Here is an 18,844-nt window from a genome sequence, read left to right on the forward strand (position 1 = left end):
ACACAGATATGATTAAAAAAAAAGTTTAGCCATATTGTTGTCTCTCCCCGAGTGGTCATTTCACAATGCAGGTATGATAAAGATGTAACATGTTACTAACAGAAATATTCTTCTTAAATCAAACCTGTGAGTGCATTACAGTAATAGTAAGATCTTACATATTCAGCTACTTTTACCCTAAAGGATCGCAAAGTGCTCTACAAATTGTTTCCACCATAGATAGACTCATAGATATTCAGGTCAGAAGGGACCATTATGATCATCTAGTCTGACCTGCACAATGCAGGCCACCAAATCTCACCCACCCACTCCTGCAATAAACCTCTCACCTATGTCTGAGCTATTGAAGCCCTCAAATCATGCTTTAAAGACTTCAAGGTGCAGAGAATCCTCCAGTAAGTGGCCCATGCCCCATGCTACAGAGGAAGGCGAAAAACCCCCAGGGCTTCTGCCAATCTGCCCTGGGGAAAAATTCCTTCCCGACCCCATATATGGCAATCAGCTGAACCCTGAGCATGTGGGCAAGATTCACGAGCCAGACACCCAGGAAAGAATTCTCTGTAGTAATTCAGATCCCATCACATCTAACATTCATCACAGGCCATTGGGCCTATTTACCATGAATAGTTAAAGATCAATTAATTGCCAAAATTATGTTATCCCATCATACCATCTCCTTCATAAACGTATCGAGTTTAATCTTGAAGCCAGATAAGTCTTTTGCCCCCACTGCTTCCCTTGGAAGGCTGTTCCAGAACTTCATTCCTCTGATGGTTAGAAACCTCCGTCTAATTTCAAGTCTAAACTTCCTCATGGCCAGTTTATATCCATTTGTTCTTGTGTCCATATTGGTACTGAGCTTAAATAGTTCCTCTCCCACTCTGGTATTTATCCCTCTGATATATTTATAGAGAGCAATCATATCTCCCCTCAGCCTTCTTTTGATTAGGCTAAACAAGCTAAGCTCCTTGAGTCTCCTTTCATAAGACAAGTTTTCCATTCCTTGGATCATCCTAGTAGCCCTTCTCTGTACCTGTTCCAGTTTGAATTCATCCTTCTTAAACATGGGAGACCAGAATCATCAAAGATCATTTAAGTAAGTCACCATGGTGTAGTAAAAACTGAACTCTCTAGTGTAGTGGATTGGATTCATTGTCTGCACTGCAGGATTTGCAGCAGTAAGCAACTTTATTACTATGCTACACATTAGATTCACACAAATTTGTTTTGTGGGTAAAAAACCACTTCTTCAGTGGCATCTGAAGAAGTGGTTTTTTACCCACGAAAGCTTGTGCCCAAATAAATCTGTTAGTCTTTAAGGTGCCACTGGACTCCTTGTTGTTTTTGTGGATACAGACTAACATGGCTACCCCCTGATACTTGACACAAATTTGTGTCCATCTGTGCTAGTGCGTGGATACATAGAAAGGATATTTCACCAGCCATTGAAGGAAACAGAAGTTCTGAGTAACTGCTGTCACAAAAAGACACCCCTAGAAACTATATTTTGTCTTTAAATATCACAGATTATGTCCAATAACTTGTAAACTACAAGGAAGGAATGTTAACATCGTGTTAGTTCACCCAGGGTTCACTTCTTGAAGCAAAGCAAGAAAGGCAAAATTTGAAAATCAGAGCCAAAATATGTCCCATGCCCTTTAAAAGTTTTTTTTTTTTTTTTTTTTTTTTTTTTAAATGAGGGCAGGCGAAAAGAAAGGGAAAGATGGAAGAAGGAAAATAGTTTTGACATCTTGCATACAACCCCTCAGATAAAAGCTGAACAATGGGATGAATTAAACTGTATGCAACATAAGAAACTTCAGCCTGTGTCACCAGTAACTGCTCCAGCTGAGCTCAGTGTCACAAAACAAGCAAAACACATGAATATAAATAAAAATACTCTGATATGGCAGCCTGCATATCAAGTAGCGGAGTGGGGACCTTTCAAACAGAGGACAATAGAGTTCTGATTTTATGAACACTGATCTTGTGAACGGCTTCTTTCCCTTGATCAGCAAGGTACAAGACTATGTATTTAAACAGCAAGCAGAGGTCACAAGCACTCAGAGGATGCGTGTATCGACCTTCCCATGCTCTGGTGAAAGTGCCTTTGTAACGGACAAGTCATGCCTCAGAAATGGTTTAGCAGTGTTTTGAAGGACAAGAAGAAAACCATGTGGTACAACTCCTAAGTTTGAAAAGACTGAGGGATTTGATGGCAAAGAAGGGATACAATTTTCTCAAGCAAAAAATATCAGTGATTTATTTCACCTGTGACTACAGGCACACTACAGTTTTTTCAACACTGCTGGGGTATTTTTGTTTTCCTACTATTAGTCTCTAGATATTTGAATGCACAGAAAGGTCTGCAGATAGCACATCCAACGCATGTGTAACACTGAACTGAAATTCCACTGTCTGTTTCAAATGTTGATAGTAGAGTTTTCTGTAATGTGGCTTTAGATTGTACTCTTAGGTACAGGGACCTTGCCGTGTATGTATTTTTACGACTGTAAAGGACTCTGTACCTCTCTGGCACTAGATATGCAAATTATAGGTGTGAACAAATTATAGCCTAAAAACTCAATTGCGACTTCACGTCAGTTTTTCACCAACATAACTCCACTGATTTCAGTGGAGATATTTCCGATTTACACCAGTGTAATGAGGTCAGACTCAAGTCCGAAAGATTCATGGAGCCCACCAGTGTACATAGAATACACCCTTTGATTTGATTTTCTTTGTATATTGACAAGTAATCTTGTTTGTTACAATTCCATTCAATCAAAGTGCACGCCAATCTCGTTTACCTCATCATCATCTAAATTTTCGTCCTCATCCTCAGAATCCAGAAGAAGTTTCCTCTTCCTTCGGAGTCGCTTGAGGGGTCTGTCAGTCTCATTAACCTGGCAGCCAATGCTGACATTAAGGTTTCTACTGCTTATTCTGTTTCTGCAATCAGCTGGGATGTCTTTAGAGTCACTGCAAACAGCCACAATTTAAAATAAAAAAAACCTGTTCTATAACCAGTGTATGGATTGTGTGGAGGGCTTGGGCTGGCAAATAAGAAGTGAATTTAATATTTGTGGGAAGAGCCGGATTTTCTATCTATCTTAGATACTTATATATAGGTGAGGAAAGATTAGATTTTTATCAGTACATGTGTGAAAATATTGATTTCCTTGTACACATACAAATCAACTAAAAGATTTTTCATCGATAATAATCTAATGTACAGACAGAAAAGAAAGAAAAATGCTGCCTGAAACCTTATTAGAGTTTGCTTTAAGGATATTTACTATATTTATTTTGGTACGTGATGTTGACTGTGTTTTAACTGTTACAAAGCTTTAACTTTTTGAATCTCAGTGTCTGCTGTCATAAAATTATTATCTGAAACCCCTCTATAATTTTGTAGAACTTGGAAAATTTAAATAGATAAAAATCTAATAAAATGCTTAAAAATAAACATTGATATTACCTGTTGAAATTATAGAAATAAAATTCTGCCAATTCTACTTATATGGCCCTGTCACCCCAGTATCTGATCACCTCACAATCTTTAATGTATTTACCCTCACAACATCTCTGTAAGGTAGGAAAGTGCTATTATCTCTGTCTTACAGCTGGAGCACTGAGGCATAGAAGAACTAAGTGACTTGCTCTAGGTCACACAGGAAATCTGTGGCATAGCAGGGAGATGACCTGGGTCTCCCAAGTCCCAGTCTAATGCCCTAACCAACGGACCATCCTTCTTCATGGGAAATGTCAGATTGACAGGCCAGGAGGCTTAAATCCTGCATTTATCTCCTGAGCAGGTACAGCACACACAGTGGCAATGCAGCCAGACTTGAGCAGTTGAAACTAATTGACCTTTTTGCTGGCAATCTTGGCAGAGAGGCCAAAGACTGAGGTCCTAGAGAGCGAACTCTCTTCTCCTCTTTATAGATGGTACTTCAGGACAGGACCAGGGTGAGCAGTAGGCTTTGCACTGCTACTGCCAGTGCTGTGCTGATACCTGCTCTGTCGATCTATTGCTGTCACTGCAACACCTTCCACAGATGCTAAATTCTCATGAAACGGGAAAATAATGTGAGGTTTCTTACTTGTCTTGCTGCTGAGCACAGGCTCGAATACAAAACTTCCCATTCTCCAAGCAGTCCATTTGCCCACAGGTTTCACAGGCTGGGATGTCAGAACTAGGCACGTTGCCTTTGGGCTCTGCAGAAGAGGAACGAGGACAATGATTACAGAAAAAGTTGGAAAGTTTTTAAATGTATCACCTCTCAGTCTAATCCAAGGAGCTCTCCCAACGCCCTTTATAAACTTTCATTAACTAAGCCGCACACCCCCTTTAAGAGAGGTAATTATTATCTCTGATCTGGTATTTAAAGAGAGTGTTTTCTGCCATTAAAGACCAAATCACTCATATCTAAAGAAGTGATATTTTAATATTAGGGAAATTCATGCTCTCCTGTAAAGGTGTCAAAGAATTAAATCTCAAGGCTCTAACTAGGGTCCAGTTAGAAGACTTTTTATTTTAAGTACCCCTATAGCTTTGAGACAAGTGCAAATATTGTTTGAAATTTTGTCAAAAGTGACTACATTTTTGGGGGGTGCTTATACCATGCAAATGTGTTTTAAAAGTCAGTCTTTACATATATTTTTCATACTTCTTGAAAACCTCTATTAAGAGGCCCTGGAAAAGCCTTGTTATAGGTATCCCATTAAAAGTATCTGAAAATATGTCTATATAAATGGCTGTACGCTAGCCAGGAAAACACATGAGTTGACTACAACAAAACTGACGTACATAATGAGCATGATGATCCCAATATAACAATTTTACAGCCTGCCCTGATTTAGGTTTTTCCTAATGTAAGTTAAATCCTGATCTAATATCACATTAGAAAACACAAAGTCCATATTTCCAAAACTTAGCACCAAAGTAATGCACATTTTGTTCATCTATAACTAAGTAATTTTGTGCAGAAATTATGCGCTTGGGCATACATGTGGGCTGGGTGCAATCACCGCTCAGCTCATGCCAGCAAGCACTGTATTGCTACAGGAAACGCTTCTTAAAACATGTGGTTCCAACGTCCTATCAAGCTGTGTATTTGGTCCCTCAGCAGTGCACAAAGCTCACCTTCAGAATCAGTGCCAGAGGCAGCAGTCGTGTTGGTTGCACCAGGAGTGGAAGCACCAGGGTTAAGGCTGGCTATTCTGGCATTTATTGCTGGAGCCAAGAGAGTTTTTATGGCTTCTGCTTCAGTAATGATTTCTAAAGTTCCAAACTCACTTAAACGGAACTGCAGGTAACAAAAGAAAGAAAGGTTTCAGAGTAGCAGCCGTGTTAGTCTGTGAAAGCTCATGAAAGCTTATGCTCAAATAAATTGGTTAGTCTCCAAGGTGCCACAAGTCCTCTTTTTCTTTTTTAAAAGAAAGAAAGCAGTTAAAGAAGACAATCAAACTAAACAGCAGCAGATAGGTTTCAAAGTGGGAAAGATAGTGCATGAGATTCAGTATGCAAGCGGAGCTAGGACAAAAAGTGCTACTGGCAAGAGAAATTGCTTTCCATACAACACAGTGTCACAAAAAATCCTATTTTATCAAGAAATGCCTGTTCAGTGGTGATCTGCTTCAGTGTTAATACAGAAAAGCTACATTTATTCTTATGTGCTTCATAGTTTTTCCCTTTATGTAATTCAAACCTACAGCATTTCTAGCAAACAAACTGGAGCGACTTATATGTCCTCTGAAAGAGAGCAGTAACTTGGCCAAAATCCCTGTTGTGAGTTTTCAGGATTATCCTATGATGAATAAATGGACAATAATGTAGTTACCAAACAGTAGCAACCCACCTAAAAATCTTCTAGCAAGTAGGAACTGTTAAGAAAGAGGTTCCTTACCAGTAACTGCAGTTCTTTGGAGAGTATTACACACACCTGTAGGATGAGCCGCCTCTGCCCCCCGCACCCAACCAACCAACCTACCTCCTGCCCCGCTCCACCCCCCACACACGCACCCTACCATATCTTTGAGCTTTGGGAACCTTCCATAAATGCAGCATCAGCAGGATTGCACACGTGGTCCTTCACAGCACTAAGTATTTTGAGTTAGAGTTATAAGGGGCCATGCAGTTCTCAATCCCATCAGTTCCTTCTACTAAACTCAAGAGTCTTCTGGCAAATGAACTTTACAGGAAGATGGGTGGCAACATTACTGGGTGGTAACTTCTCTTTCTTCAGGGTGGCCTCTGCAAAATCCTATTTGTAGAAGTCTAACAAATAGGAGAGATCCCTTCACTGGAATGGGGTACTGACCCAAAGGTGGATCAGAGAGTCTAGCTCACAGAGCTATATCAGAGTCTCCTCAGGACAGACTGGAGAGGAACATGACTATCCTTTCAACCTCAAGGTGTAAAGATTGGGCATGCAGAACAGCAGTCTGGATTCTTACAACCTTGGCTTCAAATGTCTGGGGCCCTAGTGGGGTGCTTGCTTGGTCCAAGCAGACACTGCTTTTCTAGCAAGTTCCTGCACAGCGCCAGTAAGCGCAGTCTATAAGTGGGTGTATGCAAAGATCGCCACAAGGAAGGAGGACTTTCTTATGATCTTGGAACAAAAACTAACTGCCATTCCCTCGGATCTCAATATCCTCTGCAATATGGAGATGGCTACCCAACAACAAGAGAAATAAACTACCAGAGGTCACTCACGCTAGCAGACTCTGTGGTAGAGTTTTCATTGACACTAGCATACAGATTGTATATAACTCCTTAAAAATCATAACAAATCTCCTCACCAAACCCAGTTCACAAAAGCACTAGCCCTGACTACTTAGGCCCACTGACAGAAGCATCATCTTCCTTCTCTCCTTCCCCCTTACTGTTCACAATATCGCTAACTCAGTTCCACCCATAGCTTATAAAAGCTCTCCCCAAAACCCTCTCCCCACTCGTTTGAGCTGCAGCCTGTGTTCCTCACAGCTTCCAAGATGCTGCACCAGAAGAAACATATTTCTGCCCCTGAATCCCAAAGTAACCAAGAGTATTATTTTTATTTAATTAAGAGCAAAGATAACCCACCTCAAACAAATGGTAATTATATATATGGGATTCTGGTGGGCTTTTCTATAGACATCTTTACATCAGTTTAACGAGGGAACTAACTCCTTCTTGAAATGGTGGAAGAACAGTAGTGGAATGGATGGAAGATATCACAGGCTGAGGGTTCCTCAGAAATGCATATAATAGTAACAGACTGGTGAGGCTCCGCATTGTGACCTTTTGTTCACAGTATCAGAGCTCTGGTGTCCCATTAAGCATCAGAGCTAACTACTGAAGGAAGCAAGGATATTAAAGCAGTCTTGTATTAAGGGACTAGATTCTTGAAGATAATGAGATATATAGAGCCTTTTAGATATAAAATCATCAACTCAAACCAGTAGTGACAGAACGCTGTTATGTTACCATCTGATGGCTCACCTGAGAGCACCTGTGTTGGCGGGGCTCAGTCCACTTTCCAGCGGACAAGTACTCTCATCAGAAAAAACCACCACCACCACCGGCGTCTTTGCTAGAAGTCTCTGAAGACTGAATGAGCCATGGAGTTGAACTCTACTCTTACTCCTAGAGGTTCCTTCTGATCAAGGACAAAGCACATGAGTATATGGGGTGGCTGATTCTGCTACTGCCTGCACTGTACCTGCTCTCTAGTTAAACAGAGGATTTCAATCTGCAGAGCTGCCAGTACAGCATATTCACTAATTCTAAAGTCACATGAAAATTTTTTAAAACATTCTCCTTAATAAGAGACAAAAGAAACGGAAATTACAAAAAACGTAACTGTGCTGTTTTCCTCTCCACATGCAAGAATTCTGACATACATGAGGGAGGGGGGGGAAAAAAGAGGCAAAAAATAAAAGGGAACTGGACAGTGAAATCAAAACAGAACCATGTTATTTTGGATCATAATAGTGAGACGCACACCTGCGAGGCTAGTTAATAATGAACAACCTGGACATTTGTACCACACTCAGTCACTGTGGTACCTGAGAACTCATCTTTGTATTTGGTAATCCTGTATTTAAATGGTTCTGAATAAATCCCATCATGCTTTGTAGACAGTACACTGTTATTCCAGAATCAGTTAAATACAACCATCTCTGGGGAGGAATATAACTGCTATTTAAGAGAACACAGCAATGTTTCTCAAGAGGTTTTCTTTTAGGAAGTGAAGAATAATGTTTCCAAATGAAAGTACAGGGGAGTACAGGAGACAAGTTAGCCATTAGAAAGTAATTATCCAAACTGCAATTTGAACAAAACCCCAGGACTCCTAGGAACTCCATGAACTTGATTCTGTATTACTCAGGTTTTAGGTCAGTATAACTCCCATTGATTTCAGGTCTCATATGTTGATCAAAACACTTCAGATACACAGCGTCATGCATGCACTTATTCTTTTGACTTCTGTGGAGATACGCCATGGAAGAATTTGCTTCATAGACTGAAGTAAGCTTTGAACGACTGGGTTGCAGATTTTTCAAAGAAAAGGGAGGGGGAAAGTGAAAGAAAAAGACCAATGTTTTCCAGGGAGGCCCCTGATTTTGGAATGGATGCCTAATTTGAGACGTGTGGAGCCTGATTTTCAGAGGCTCGGAGTCCCCACAGCTCCAGGTCACTTCAGCTGGAGCTGTAAATGTTCAGAACCTTTAAAAAATATATTTATATCAGGCTCAGGGTATCACGTTAGACATCCAAAAAAATCCGTGAAAATGTGGCCTGAATCATTTTAAAAGTACAACTGAACTAAGTCTGTCAGGAAACTTGGAAACCACAATAAACTGATGGGGTCATTTTCTGTCTACCATATTTGTGAACAACCTCCTCCAAAAATCTCAGCTGTGATTTATTTACATTACAGCCACTATCAATAAGAAAGGTGTAGCTAGACAATAGCTGAGAAAATAATCACAGACATCCTAAAGCAACCATACTAAAGCAATATTCTACAAATATTCACTCGTGAGAATAGCCTTTGCTCATTATGGGCTGAATTTAACAGGATTTCTTGCCTGAATAAGGTGTACCCATACAGCTGAGAAATGGCAAGTTCAGGCCTTAAATGTATGAGTAGCAATGAATGAAGGCTCTTAAATACCTCCTTGCAGCTATAATTATGACACTTTAAATTAACTGAACAAGAGTCAAGAGGAAAACAAAAAAACAAAAAAAATCAAATTCAGAAATCTCACTAGGAATTCACTACTTGTTTGGTGACTCCAATTCTGCAGCAGCTGACAGGATAATCATTTTAAAGCAAGTCTTTTTTTCTAACCAAAGAAAAGAACATGTACTAACTTCAATGCATTACTAAATGCTTGATCATTTTTTTTACCCTATTCCTTGGTTTCTTACTTGTATGTTGCTACCTGGCAAGGTAGCAATGCCGTCTTTCCAGTCTAAGGCACCCATTACATCGAAGTCTGCAGTCGGGGTGATAGTGGGTTTTCTCTCCGAGACACTCTGTTCCATCTTTCAGCTTAGCCTTTGGGTTTGTTTGTTTTTAAATTTTTAAGAAAGAAAACTAGGGGTTGAAAACAAAACAAAAGAGAGGCACAGAATCAACAGGCCTGTCACTTACATTTCATGAAGGATTTTAAGAGTGACGCTGCTTATGCTTCATATAGTTAATGGCTTTCAAAAGATGGAAAAAAATGTCAACTTGTAATTTGCTCAAAGCACTTTAAAAAAAAAGGCAGTGGGGGGTGAAACAAATATGCAATTTCTGGACAAAATTATAAAACAGAAAGCTGTGACGCTCAATTGGGTTTGCATAATTATTGTCCATTTTACAGTTTATGGGCAAAACACTGGTCTTTCAAGTCCATGGGAGCTTAACCATTGATTTTAAATGGGACTAGGATTTGGGCCAACATACACATGCGCACATACCCACACACTGTTGTGGCACTGGGGTGCCTGAAACAATTTTAAAGAGCAGTATTATCTTAGCAGCACTGGCAGATTGCACGGTTATTGGTCGTCACCTCCTACAGTGTTCACGCTCTAGGACTGCTTTGCAGCCATATAGAAGTTAAGTAGAAATATCTAGCAGGAGAATCAACTAAAAGCTATGTTGCTATGTGGACTAAGTGTATCTGATGACAGCAACAACACTACTAATATAGCATTTTATATGCAATAATCAATCATCAATAAATTGTACTGCATTGCCTGGTATATATAACTTAAATAATACGAATACTGAAAAAAAATGGCTGCTTAAAAAAAAGGAAATTCACTTCTCATTCTTGAACTAGAAGTTTTATTATTTTTCCTATCTGACCACATAACCTACGTTACCTTAGTAAAAACAGGCCATACCAGTGACAAATTCAATTTAATCCTTGTCCTACAGAAACAGGCTTCAACTGCCATAGGGAAATCATACCACCATTTGATGTCAAAGTCTCTTACACATCACATTATCAGCATGTTCCAAGGCAGAACTTCATTTCACTGGAGGTCAAAAGCTCACCTTTGAGGTAGGACAAGTCTCACTCCATGCAATCATGTATCTCCAATTCAAGCAGCTTAGGGAGTGCTGTATGTTTAACCTGATTAATTCACTTGTGGGATGGACATTTGCAAACAGTACTTCTAAGCACCTCTGAACAAAACTAAGTCCGCTGTTGATGTCAACTAGTAGGCATCGCAATCTGATTATTTCCCTTGGGGCTGGTTTATTTTGTCTACGTTTTTAAATTTAAAAATCAAACAAGGACAATTGCTTTTGCACCCTGAGAGACTGGCAGAGATACAAGCACCATATACTGTGATCATGATGAGTCACGCTGATGAAATTGGGAATCTGTTAGCTACATTTATGGCCCAATTCTTGAAGGTGCTCAAGAACTTCAACTCCCACTGACTTCAACAGGAGATACAGAATCTTACCATCAGGCTCTTAGTGCCCCTATCTAATGGATGAGCAAACAAAAATTCCACTAAGTTAATACAGAGATCACATGACAGCATTACACTCTTTTACCAAGACACATTGGTACAGTTACTCAGGATCATCCTTCATCTAAGTCTTCTTCATCCAGTTCCAACCCTATACATGAATATTTTAATACAGACTTGTTAAGCTGTAAAAGCCTATTTGTAGTCTACAGTTTGATGCCATGTCCTGCAAAGATACGATGTATCACACGATTTGTCATTCCTCCAATTCGCCCTTTATTTTAAAGGACCTTTACTGCAGAAAAATACCCTCAATCCCACACCAAGTCAGAGTTCACATTTGATGCGTTGTTACTGATGGCACCAGAATGTTATTATTGGAGTACTGGAAAGAGTAGTTCCTAATAAATAGGTGGAGCAAGAGATGGAGGACTGAATCCCTGGATTCTGGGTTCTACTCTCTGTCACCTTCCTCTTTTTGTGTCTCAGCTTGTCCCCTTGTAAAATGAGGATTAATAATACAGACCTACCTCAACGGAGGATTAATGAACATTTGTACAGAGCTTTGTGCAGAAGCAGCACTAGGCAAATGCTCAGCACTGTTCCCCACCACACTCCCAAGAGGTCCAATGCTGCAAGGTGCAGAGTGCTCTGGGGCACTGAGCAGGATTGGGTCCTGGGTCAGTAAGAACATTTGCAGAGGTCTCACTGGAGCCGGAGGCTTTGAGGCCACTCAGATAGTACAGCTTGGAAGATGTTAGTTTAAACCAGTGGTTCTCAACATTTCCAGATGACTGTACCCCTTTCAGGAGTCTGATTTGTCTTGCGTACCCAAGTTTCACCTCACTTAAAAACTCTGCGGCCGTCCAGCTCTGAAGGCAGTGCCGCCATCAGCAGTAGCACAGACGTAAAGGTGGCAACCACTCTTTGCGGCTTGGGAGTACTATTTTTAAAATCCCACTCCCGCAATACCTGCTCCCACATTGTTTGTTGAATTTTATCCTTCTCCAGCTGTTATGGCAGTGGATCCTGTGGGACCCACAAGATCACAGACCCGCTGCAGAGCTCTAGAGTCTGTCATACTAGGCCAATAGGATGAGTCGACATACCCCCTGGAAGACCTCAGTGTACCCCCAGGGATATGCATACCCCAGTTGAGAACCTCTGATTCAAACTATATGAGTTATTTAAAACCAGACCAAGCAAAGCATTAGAAAACACAATGTATGGAATAAGCTCGTACTGGCCAGAGCAGGACTAGCTAAAATAGGCCTTTTTCACCTCCATGTTCCATAAATCTAATTAAAAAAACTAGAAAAATATCATAATAAAAATTACTTTTCTTATAATGCTCCTTTTATAATCCACTATCAGTAAAATCTACATTACAATAAAACCAATATAGCCCAATAAAGAGAAACAAAATGTTCAATTAAAAGAGATGGCAGAAACCAGCTTGAAACATTGGAAAAAGCTTTTGCCCCAGTATGTGATTGTTTTTCTTTTAACTTTCAAAAAGACCCAGAAAACATTACCATGCCAGAAGACTGGATGTCCTGTAACTGTAATTTAAAATGTGGCAAAACTAGAATGGAAATTTCAGCTCTAAACAGCAAATTCTGGTTATAAATGATGCAAGCATCCTGGGAGAGATAATAATTTACAATGAATACATCGTAGTCCAGGTTTGGACATAGTCCATACCACACTTTGCTTTTCAAAGGCAGTGGGTAGGTGCATAGAAAGTGGGAGCAAGCAATGCCACAGTTTTAATCTTGTCTCTGCTACCAAATCACCTTGTGGCAAATCACACTTAGGACAGACAGCTTGGATCTTCAGAGGTGCTGAGCACCCACAGCTTCCATCGTCTTCAGTAATGGCAGTTGTGGGTGCTTATCACCCATGAAAATCAGTTACCTTTTATTTAGGTGTCTGAATTTGGGGTTAGGTGACAAACTTTATGCACCCATATTTGAAAATGTGGCCATTAACATCTGTCTCATCCTATTTGTAAAATACAGATAAATAATACAGACATCTCTGGCAAAAGTGTTAGGGTTAATTATATTTGTAAACAGCTTTCAAAATATAAAACATTACAAAAGATCTAAATATTATTAGACTTTCAGGGAAAGGACCGGCTTTCAAAAAGAGTTCTACTTCACATGCAATCAGCCTGAAACCTTACTACACGGGGAGTTCAATGTAGCTAGAGCAATGTAAAACTGGAGCAACACAGTGGTGAATTAAGACCAAAGGCTTTTTAAAATCAAGTAACAACAATTTCAAGTTTTCAACCCTTCTGACTATGTCTTTACACAAGGCAGAATCCCAGCTGAAAAATACTTGGAGTCAAGAAAACCACCTCATTTTCTGCTCTTCTGAGAATGACTGTAATTATAAGTTTCCTTTTTGCCCAGAAAGAGAACTGGGAACCTATTAGAGCTGGACATCTCATTTCAGCCAATGCAGCGTGGAACTGACAAGAGATACACCTGGAAACAGGTTTTTCAGAATTTCCTGTGAAAACACTTTACTTGAAACATCCATCATCTAGATGCTTTAATCTGTAAGTGTCTTTGCCTTGTATGAGTGATTGTTTCAAAGCTCCATATTACCTCACTTTTTTATATGACTTATTTAATGTATTTAACAAATATCTAGTGCACAATGCCTGTAATTGACTATTTCTCTGCTGATGATAACCAAAAGTGAAGAGACTCAGGCCTTTTCCTAGGTTACAACTAATCTAACCTCAAAATACTGCCCTGAAAATGTATCAGACAGACACACAATTGTTTGCCTGCCCTTTACTATGATGATGATGACTGACAATACTTTACTTGCCCATCAAAAACTATGACTTGCGCTGTGCAAGTAATATTTTGCAAGGCTCAACTAGTCTTCTTACCAAGAAAGCCAGCTTACCACTGGCCTCCTGTCAGCCTAGCCAGAAACATAAAGGATGATCAAAACCTGCAGTGGAACTAGAGTTGCGCCACTATTTCAATATAAATTACTAGCAGCCACAGCAGGCACTTAGTGCATCAGTGAGATACAATTGCTCATGCTGTCCTCTGTCTCAAACTAGAAAACACACAATGGACCATACTCAAACAAAATGCTAACAGCCTTAATTCATTATGCTTTCTATTTGCTTCTCCCATTCTTAGTACCTGTGTTCGCAGTGGCGAGAGGAAAGAGTAGTTACAACTACAAAAGCAACCAAAATGCTATTAGACTCAAAGACAAGAGAAGGATGGTGTAGGAAAGGGAGGATGTCCTTTTGGTTCAGACACTGAGCTGAGACTCAGGAGATCCAAGGTCTCTTCCCAGCTTTGCCACAGACTCCTGATGGGCAAGCCACTTTACTTCTCGATGTTTCCATTGTTCATCTGTAAAATGCTTATCTCCCAAGGATGTTGTGAGGCTAAATTCATTACAGTTGTGTGGTACTCTAGCATGATGTTCGGAGATAGATAAAAATAGTACCAGAGGCTATCCAACCCTTATCAATGTATAAGGTCAGACAGCAATACTATATGGGTACCCTTCTAAACCCAATCCTTACTCTTGCAGTAAATCCAGACTAGCACCATAGTCCACAGAACGTCTCTCTCTTAAAAGCCACTGGTCAAATATGCACATATGCCAACGGACAGAAGCAAAGCTCCAATATAGCACAATTACTAGACCAGCATTTATGTAGTTTAAGAATTTCTGTCCCTCTCTCATACTCACACCCCCCCATCCTCCAACCACCAGCCACTGTATGTTACAGCAAAGTTTCAGTAGAAAACGTAGTGAAAAGAAATCATATGTCAAGTCAGGTGCAACAAATGCAATTCCAAGGGTCAGTGCTTCAAATCACACATTTTCCATTCAGTTTTTCAAGTCTTCTCCAGTTAAGTTTCCTTCATCGTGCAATCATACTTGCTTTGCTACCCTTCTCTTCACATTGTATATCATCTTGAAGTTAACTAGAAAGCAGTCTTTTTTCCTGTCTTTTTTCATTACAGAAACTCAATGAGGCATTCAGTGCTATGCTGGAAAAAATATTTCAGTCTATTCCCAGAAGAGGAGAATGGAAGCAGAAGGAGGTACAAAACATACTTGTGTGTCCACAGAGTTAACAGTTTGTGTTCAATTACTCTAAGTGACAAATAGCACCACATAATACATTAACTTGTTTTTGTGACTTGCATTAAACTGTTATCCTGCTAGGGCTTTTTCCTCCCCTCTAATCCCCTATTTTGAAGCTTTTGGTGATTTTTAATGCTCGCTGACAGTCCTCCTCTAGATAGCCAAGGAACAAGGACAGTATAAACAGTGGCCATACAACCTTGCCCCACCAATGTGCATGAAGAGTTCACATACAGGGCAAAGTGAGGAATTCAGGTTACTTGGCTCATCCAAGTTACTTGGCTCAGCCCCTCTACTGCAACAGCGATCAAAGGGGCCACTTGTACACAAAAAACGTACACACAATTTACAAATTTCAGCCAATGCAGCGTGGAACTGACAAGAGACACACTTGGAAACAGGTTTTTCAGAATTTCTTGTAAAAACACTTTACCTGAAACATCCATCATCTCGATGCTTTAATCTGTATCGTTCCCAAATGTATAAATTTACCATCGGAAGGTATAGCCATTTCTCTACCAGTTTTGATTTGAATGATTTTTATTCAAGACCTAATGACCTGAAGATAAACAATACAATTTTGGGTTCCAAATTACGTCAGTCTGGTGACATCACTGAAAGAGTCACAATTCTGAAAAAACATCATAATGGTTCTTCCAAGGGGAAACTAAAATGTAAAGTAATGTGTTGAAGTTTAACTGAGACATAAACCAGGAATGTTGCAATGAAATACTTTCATTACATGTTCAGAAAATTAAAGTGCATAACGGACAATAATTAGTGGACCCTTCCTTCCAAAGGAAAATGCCATTCTCCATAATATTTTGTTGTCCTTAAAAATTTCTGTTGAAGTTTAAGACAATCGCTGGATATGGGTTCCCAAATAGAAAGATTAAGGGAACTGTAAAGCTTTGCACTGGTTCCCCCCCCCCGCCCCACATTTTAAGCCACTTTGTTAAATTGTATTTTCTCTGAACATTTCACCTCAAATATCCTTTTGGTAATGTGAGCAAAAAGAGGTCAGAATGCACCTATTTGACTGATCACCTACAAGGTGAGGTTAAGAAGAATAATACAGCTACTCACTGTTCAGTTTTGGAAGAACTGTTTTTAATGTATACCAAGTGGACATTAATAATTGTTCTTTTCAAGGCTAGAATAATTCACCTTCAGGTCGTACAAGAACCTTAAAAATATACAAGTGTTACAAGTGTCCAAAATAAGCATAAACCAATACAAACATTTTAATATATACACATACGCAGGCTGGTGATTAAAATTCACCTGACCTTGAAGTCAATAGCAAAAACTAGTCTGAGCACCCATATTCTAACTACCAGTAGCTCAAAAAAAAATACTGCAAAATGCAATTAAAAAAAAGCTATTTTCTAAACTGGTTGATAGAACATAGTAAAACTTTCTAGGATTTTGCTCAACAAGACTAAAATCTGAAGTAAAATCTGGTAGTGGTATAACAAACTTCCAAGCTCCAGGAAACTAGCCCTACATAGAAAAAACAATACAACATCAAAATGTCTTCTCCAGATTAAATATACTAGAGCAGTGGTTCCCAAACCTGGGACACCACTTGTGCAGGGAAAGCCCCTGGCGGGCCGAGCCGGTTTGTTTACCTGCTGCATCCGCAGGTTCGGCTGATCACAGCTCCCACTGGCCGCAGTTCGCTGCTCCAGGCCAAGGGGGGCTGCTGGAAGCAGCACGGGCCTAGGGACGTACAGGCCACCGCTTCCCATAGCCCCCATTAGCCTGGAGCGGCGAACCACAGCCAGGGGGAGCTGCGATCGGCCGAACCTGCGGACTTGGCCCAGGCAAACTGGCCCAGCCCGCCAAGGGCTTTCCCTGCACAAGCGGCATCCCAACTTTGGGAAACACTCTACTAGAAAGCTGCAAAAGCTCAAGTGTTACTATATCAGGAAAAAGTTACAACAAAAATGCCATCTTCCTACAGAATGATTCTGCTCCTGGCTAATCACTTCACTTTACTGATTAACAGTAAGTAAAAAGCTGGGAAAGCACTTTTTCAGAGAATATGAACATACTTATACATTACACAGCACAGTTCTTGCTATCTCCCTTCATCCATTAGAAGCTTTAAAAAAAAAACCATAATATTAGTTTTGCAATTTGGGAACTGCACATTTAGTCGATAATATATTATTATACAAGGCCTTGATCCAGCAAAGCATTTAAGCATATAAACAACTTTAAGAATATGAATAGTCCTATTGACTTCTCACAGACCATCTCACATGCTTAAAAGTTTTGCTAAATCAGGACCTTGCATAACAGTAGATTATTATTGATTAAATGTGTAAATGCATCCCCTATACCCAGTCTCCAACCCTGCAAAACCAATATTAAGTCTTTATCTTAAGCTTGTAAGAGTTATCACAATTCAGATCTGAATGATTATATTATACAACTTACTTTTCTGCCTAAAGAGATAGAGCCCAACTTAATACACCAAGTACTAATGTTTTCTGGACCTCATACCAAGCACAATTTACAAAACAAAAATTAAACACACACTGTATCTGGGGACTTGGACACAGCCACAAGGGTGTATCAATAGTTTCAGTATTTTAAGAGCTATAAACCACTCTTCAAATAGTATTGATCTGTGATATCCCAAACAGCCCAAGGACTTTTGCATTAAAGATTTGGATAACATTCCGTCCCCGAACCTGCCATCTTTCCTCAATGGGAGTTTTGACCGAGTAAGGTCAGTGGCATCAGGCCCTCTCCAGGCATTGTAGAAGCTGTTCTTATTGACAGTCTCTTTCATAGCCAAAGGCAACACACTGAAAAGATGGAAGTCTGCACCTCTTTTAAATATAATGGTGTGATACAATGAAATGAATGTGCTGGCAAATTCAGAGAGGGCCTCGTGCTGTTTGAAAGATAAGGAAATGCAGTTTGATGGGATTTGGTCTGTGTTTCTAGTTTGACAGGATTAGTTTTTAATCTGTGAAGTGTACCAGTCCTCCTTTATTATTCCCAGATTTTAAAAAGTTATATTATGCTGGAGTTAAGACTAGAAGTAAACATCAGAAGCCCCCACATCTTTCCTTCCACAGCCTCACTCACTCCCCAGCTCCCAGCAACACCAGAAAGCAGCACCATGGGAAGCAAGGATCGGGAAAAGGAGAAAAAGCAACTGTGTAAGGAGGACATGGAGGTGTGAATGGAAATGTGAGGAGGCAAGGTCAGAGAACAAGGATACAGGGGTGGCTGTCATATAATCTTTTAAAGTGAGATACTGTTAGGGTTACCAGATAGCAACTGTGAAAAAATGGGACGGGGTGGGGGGTAATAGGCCTATATAAGAAAAAGTCCCCAAAAACGGGACTGTCCCTTTAAAAACGGAACATCTGGTCACCCTAGATACTGTATAAGTTTAGAAAGACACAATAAATCCCTCTTCTTCCCATTGAAAAGAGGGGTACCCACCTTGCACAACTCCTGTTCAACTGTTCTGAACAAACCTTACTACAGGAATCAAGCTTAGGCATGTGGCACACACCTTTTAAAAGCAGCGACAGTTAGGGTCAACTGCTTGAGTAAGGTTGAGCAATGAGAAATCTCATTTCTACTAATGAGAAATCCTAACACCTGGGTACAGTCCATCCCCTGTTCCACTCCACTCCCTTACTTCAAACAAGAGAACAGCAACATACAAATTAAGGGGAGAAGACAGGTGGCTGATTA

General features: G+C 40.0%; 1 protein-coding gene across 2 annotated transcripts in view; it reads right to left on the reverse strand.

Annotated features, from left to right (window-relative positions):
• Positions 1–18,844, reverse strand: part of LOC311533116 (lethal(3)malignant brain tumor-like protein 4) — an 80,905-nt gene that overhangs the window by 53,874 nt on the left and 8,187 nt on the right. Inside the window, exons 2-5 of one of the 2 annotated variants that reach the window (XM_084652253.1) lie at positions 9,425–9,593; positions 5,150–5,312; positions 4,107–4,221; positions 2,811–2,982 (exon numbers count right to left, since the gene is read on the reverse strand). In XM_084652253.1, coding sequence (XP_084508379.1) covers positions 2,811–2,982; positions 4,107–4,221; positions 5,150–5,312; positions 9,425–9,541 — 567 coding nt within the window. In that variant the 5' untranslated portion in view covers positions 9,542–9,593. The remainder of the gene's footprint in view (positions 1–2,810; positions 2,983–4,106; positions 4,222–5,149; positions 5,313–9,424; positions 9,594–18,844) is intronic. The other variant, XM_084652254.1, reaches the window with a different exon arrangement.

Source organism: Lepidochelys olivacea (genome assembly GCF_965140295.1).
Source record: "Lepidochelys olivacea isolate rLepOli2 genome assembly, chromosome: 19".
NCBI classification, from domain to species: domain Eukaryota; kingdom Metazoa; phylum Chordata; order Testudines; family Cheloniidae; genus Lepidochelys; species Lepidochelys olivacea.